The 5,901-nt window shown below is 32.8% G+C and overlaps 1 protein-coding gene across 1 annotated transcript; it reads right to left on the reverse strand.

Annotated features, from left to right (window-relative positions):
* Positions 1-351: 351 nt before the first annotated feature.
* Positions 352-1,558, reverse strand: LOC131599585 (chitinase 2-like). Its single transcript, XM_058871885.1, has one exon. It carries the CDS (start codon positions 1,464-1,466, stop codon positions 576-578), a length of 891 nt encoding a protein of 296 aa, XP_058727868.1. The 5' UTR covers positions 1,467-1,558; the 3' UTR covers positions 352-575.
* Positions 1,559-5,901: the final 4,343 nt, after the last annotated feature.

Consider the following 5,901-nt stretch of genomic DNA (forward strand, 5'->3'; position numbering starts at 1 on the left):
CAAGCTTACAAGTCGCAATTTGATAAGAAAGCGACTCTAATGAATCAGAACACATCCTAAGAAATACCATAAGTGGAGGGAAGGACATGCGGCCAAAAAAGGTTCTATAGAAGACTCCACTTAAATTCATGACAAAAATTAAAACGCCAACAAAAGCATGATATTTTTTTCTAAGAGAACAAAGAAAATTTTATTTTTCCTCCACAAACAATAAAACGTAGATATTTTAATCCAAAGCTCTAAACTTGTATTTTTCAATTCTTTCACTCACCTAATAGTTCAATTTTTATAAATTTAAAACATAAAAATAAAAAATATGTAATTATTGATATGATATATATAAATTATGTAAGAAAAGAAAAACAAGGACCTCTTATTATTTAACCATATTACAAGCACATATATTAATATATGAGAAATAATTCTCCACACTTACAACATAATACCAAAAACACACATGAAATAAGGTTCTTATTTAACATATATATAAAAGACTAAAGCATATAGAGCTTGGAACGTAGGAACTAGCTCTATATTATAGTCTATGATACTTGAACCATAATATGAATGATTACTTAATACTTACTGGCTGATATGGTGAGGGCGTCTTGCAAGGTATGCTCTAGGGCATAAGGTTCGTTCTCACCTTCAGAGGGATTTGCAGAGTTATTAGCGTTCCAGAGAAAAACACCAGGGAGTTTTGAGGTTTGTAGGAGTTTTACGCAGCCATCAATGAAATTATGTTGTGTAATCTTAACATTCTTAGTGTCAATTGGGTCGGTGCTAATTCCAGGAAGGACTTTATCAGAACCGTAGTCTTTTATTAAATTGTTATATATCTCTACAAAGGCCTCAGTTGTGGATATGATTTTTTCTTGATTGTAGAATTGGTAGTCAACCCAATTGATATCATCTTTGTTTGCCTTAAACAAATCGCGGTAGTAGGGTTCATTTTTCTCAGATGGAGCAATGGATACAAGCTTAATATTTAGGTCAAGATCGTTCTTGAGTTGTGTTATAACTCGACCTATGCACTTAACAAATAGGTCGTTACTAGTTTTGATAGTTTGATAATTAATGTCAATGCCATCAATTATGATACCGCTAGTATTCTTGTATTTTCCGATGAGCTCTTTGAGTGATTTTACAGCCTTTTTAATCCATGAATATTCCTCAACAGGATCAAATGGAGTTTCAACATCACGACCTCCAATACTTATTACCACCTTTACATTTGGATTGTTTTTCTTGAAATCTTCCACTTTATCTGGACCAAAGTAATCCACATCCCAAGTTTCTGTGAAAACTCCTATGCCTTTTCCATTTTTGTCATACTGCTCACTGGCAAAACCCAAAATGAAGTGGAATTCAAAGTTTTCAGTGTCGATTATTTCGGTTGGAAAATCACTTAAACTTGTTGAAGATTGGTTCACACCAATGTATTCTCGAAAGATAAGCTTAGACATTTCCACAATTTGAGATTAATTGGCTTTTGTGGGTTTGATTGGTTGTGTTGTGGTTTGAATTAATCACCAACTCTTGTATACCTTTTATAAGACTACGGTTCTGAATTAATCACCAACACTTGTATAACCCAATTAAAAAAGGATCAATTATAATACAATTATTAGTCAATAGTGGAATTAATATTCAATGACTAATTATAATTGAGTAAAAAATAGGACTCATTATAATACAATTAATAGTCAACTAGTTCATTTATTTTAGTAGAGAATCAATGGTGTAATATTTAATCACTAATTATAATAGAGTAAAAAAAGGACTAATTATAATACAATTACTAGTCAATTAGTTTATTTTGTTTGAAAAAAATGTCATAGTGGAATATTTTTTATTTATGAAATAGAAGGCCTAAGCCCTAATATTAAAATAAACACATCCATTATTTATGTTACGCCTAATATCTATTATAATATATAAAAAGTAAAGTACCTGATAATTACACTTTAAGCCCTCTGATTAAATAACTATAACCGTTCAAATTCCATGGGTAAATTTGTCCTTCTGAAAAATAAAGCCACCATATTCATTTGACATTAAATGCTATCTATTGTGTTACTTTTTGATTGGTTGATTTCATTTTTATTTATTTGGTTTTTCCTTTTTTTAATCTATTTTATGTTATATTATTTTATATTATAGGTGAAATAATGTCAAAAGCTACATTGAGAATATAATTGGGTTTAAATATCTAAGCCAACCCATAATTACTCCCCTACACATTAAATCCCTGGCCACGTGAATGAAAGAAAAAAAAGCCACAATATCTGGCTTGGAAAACACAGAACTCCATTACTTCAATTACTGCAACCTTTCATTGTTCAATAAACCTTTTGTGTTCCATAGGCTGCATAAAACATGAACAAATGCATAACCATGTCAATTCTGCTGCACCTCAATACCCTGCAATTTTCGCTCCTCTTCCATCTCAAGACAAATCCTTCGTCTCCATCACCTCCGCCGCGATTTTCACTCCTCCTTCATCTCAAGACACTACCTTCGTCTCCATCACCTCCGTCTCTAACTTCTGTTAAACACTGTTTGCATTCATCTCCATTTGATTCATCTTTGATAATTAACTGATATCTCTACTCTTCTTGCAGTGTTTGTATGTGAATCATGTCTCGCCCAATTGAGCCATTTAAAGAGATCAATGATTCAAGAGATTTGTGGAAGACCGCTGTTAGATGCAAACATCTATGGACTGTCACAAGTTCTTCAAACAAAGAACACATGGAGATGGTTTTGGTTGATTCTAAGGTAGTGTAGCAAGATATGGTTCCCCACTGATTACTTATAATATGTTTTGTGTTGATTAACCACTGATGATGAAATGTTTATTTCTTGCAGCGTGGTATGATTCAGGCTGTTGCCCCTGCTTATTTGCTTTCGAAATTCAAATCTGAAATTGAAACAGGAAACTCTTATATCATGCAAAATTTTAAATTTGGGAAGAATGATTTTGCTTTTAAGTCGACAAATCATACATACAAATTAGTTTTTTGTGGGTTAACTTCTGTTAAGAAAGCAGAATTTCCTGACATCTCTCATAACTACCTTAACATAATTGGTTTGAATTCCATAGTTGAAGGAAGGTTTCAATCAAATGTTTTGGTTGGTAAGTTCCCTAAACCCTAATTTCATGTGTTATAATTTATTTTTGTTGAAAAACTTTAACCAATCCATTTTTTTTCTTAGATTTGATTGGAGGAATCACTAATATCACTCAAACACAAGTTAACGGTGACAACAACAAGAACATAATAGTTTTTTCAATTGTAGATGCCAGCAAAACAGTTGTACAATGTACTCTTTGGGGGTAACTTGCAGTTCAACTATATGAGTATTATAAGAATAATAAGCAATCCTCTGATATTGTTATTGTGCTAATCAATGCAAGGGTTAAAGAGGCTCAAGGTACTCATGCATGATACAATAGTTTAAATGTAACTGCCTATTTTCTTTTATATCCAACAGTTGTAAGTGTTTCTTCAATTTCTTGTGATTCAGGAGGATTTCCAGTTAGTGTTTTCAACACATGGAATGGAACGAAATTGTTGATTAATGACCTTGCTATTGAGGAAGTCAGGAGTCTAAAAGAAAGGTACTAAAGCATGTGTTTGTTTCTTTATTATATGGTTTGGAATGCTTATTGATCTTCTTCTTAACTGTCTTGCACAATGATTTATTTAACTTGATGTTGATCTGAATTGAATTAAATATTGTGTTTACATTTTTCAGACTTGGTGTTGATTTGCCTTTGTTATCATCTTCAAGTGTACAAGTTGAGGCAACACAAAACTCATTTTATTCTGACTATGACAAATTTGTTTGGAAGGCTGAAATAATGAGTCTCTCTGAAATAACAAATCTGCAACATGTAAGAAAGATTGACTGTTTCCTTATACTGTTATCGTTCTTAAAGCCTCATAGAACGGTAATTTATATTGGCCAACTTTGTAGGAAACAACCTGTGTTACCGTTGCTACCCTCGATAAGTTTGATGTTGGGCAGATGGGATGGTACTATGATGGATGTGTGGAATGCACAAGGAGTGTGACCGCCAAGGATGGAAAGCTGAAGTGTTTTAAGGAGCATATTAGCCCATAACCTGTGCCACGGTATACTTTATATTCATCTTCCATTTCCAACTGGTAATGTTTATATTTTCTTGCAAACAGTGAAGATTGATGTGTTCTCCTATGTGCCATGAATCATTTAGGTATAAGCTTGATATAACATCTGTTGACAGCAGTTCGAAGGCAAAGTTCGTCTTTTGGGACACAGACTACGTGAAGTTGATTGGGAAGTCTGCTCTTCAAATGAAGATGGATTTAACTCAGGTATGAAAATGTTGCATACAACAATATTTGAATCAATTTTTTTAAGGTGTCTAATACTTTTTATTCTCATAGTCTGGTGATTACGATCCACTTGAATTCCCTTACGAACTTGACTCAATACTAAAAATTGAATAGGCAATTAGAGTTGTTTATCAGTCTAAAAATGGACGACTTTCAGTCATTGGCTTCAAAACTGATGAAGATGTGCGTAATAAAATTAAGGACAGTTTCAAATTTGAAGGGTAACCTTTGTAATCTTCGTTTAATGCATGCTTAGTTTTCTTAGGTTGTACACTAACTGTTTGTTATGGGTTGCCAGACCTCAAAACTTCGAGCACCAGAACCTCTGTCCCAGGATGATATGAATAGCATTTCTGTATGTATTTTTTACATGTGATATACTTTTTTTGCTGAGCACCATAACAACTGTGACATAATTATAAATCTTATGGTTGCCTTTCTTAATTCATGATAGGAACCTTTATCTGCATCTGCAAAAAATGACCTGACCATTGAAAATTCAGGACTCACTCCATGTAAGAGACTTATAAATGATGCAATAGAAGATAATGATAGTGTACAACAATCATCAACCAAGATGGCCAGAGATATTAAACAGGAGAAATAGTTAGCTTCAAATTTGCTAAGTTTTAAATTTACATTGCCTTATGATCAAGACAATTACTTTATTTAAGTTGTTGAATGTTGTTTTGTTTTGTTATGAAACTGAGTTTATTTCTATTGCTGAAATTGAGGTTTTATAAAGACAGAGTTATTCGCAATTTGAATTGCTCCATTTAGTTATGATATAGACAGGGGTTTCCTGGATTTGAGTTTATCATGATGTGCATTGTTACTAATGAATTTAAAATTGAATTGCTTAAATGATATACCCTTGCTGTCATATATTATTTAAGATTTCAATTGATCGAATTCTGAAAAAAGTTAGAAAGTTTTATCTTTACCACTGTCATGTTGTATTGGTATGTGTCATACCCCAAAATTTGCCTGTCTTATTTCATCTTCAAGGGTTCAAGGCTCAATGGTTAAAATCAAGTCACTCTCTCCTAATCAAAGGTTCAAATCAGGGTTTTTTTAACTAAAAAAGTCAGCTTAACTTTGACTGGTCATAACTCTCAAATGGTTTGTCAGAAATTGTCCAAAATCAAGAAATGTTGGGCCCAAAATCAAGAAATGTACCATTTAGGAGATATGGACAAAAATATTACAGGTCCTTTTGAAAGTCAATTAGAAGTCATCTTTTTCCAATGAAGCATACATGAACATGGAAGCTTCAATTGAGATGAAACCAAAAGGATCATTTAGAGGACACTCTAAGCTTTCTAAATTGATCAAGAAAACCTCCATAGGGTTAAAATTGAGAGAGATGCGCATGGTTGAAGTTGGACGATTTTGAGGAAATGCATAAAACACAAAGTGGCCAATATTGGATTTTTGGACTAATGGGCCTAAGATTTTGATCTCAAACATGATCCTAAGCCTAACAAGGACCTTTAAGGACATCCTCACATTTTTG

Source organism: Vicia villosa, linkage group LG4 (assembly GCF_029867415.1).
Source record: "Vicia villosa cultivar HV-30 ecotype Madison, WI linkage group LG4, Vvil1.0, whole genome shotgun sequence".
NCBI lineage: Eukaryota > Viridiplantae > Streptophyta > Magnoliopsida > Fabales > Fabaceae > Vicia > Vicia villosa.

Coding starts and splice junctions, on each gene's coding strand:
- LOC131599585 (XM_058871885.1), bottom strand. CDS start 1,466: ATGTCTAAGCTTATCTTTCGAGAATACATTGGTGTGAACCAATCTTCA.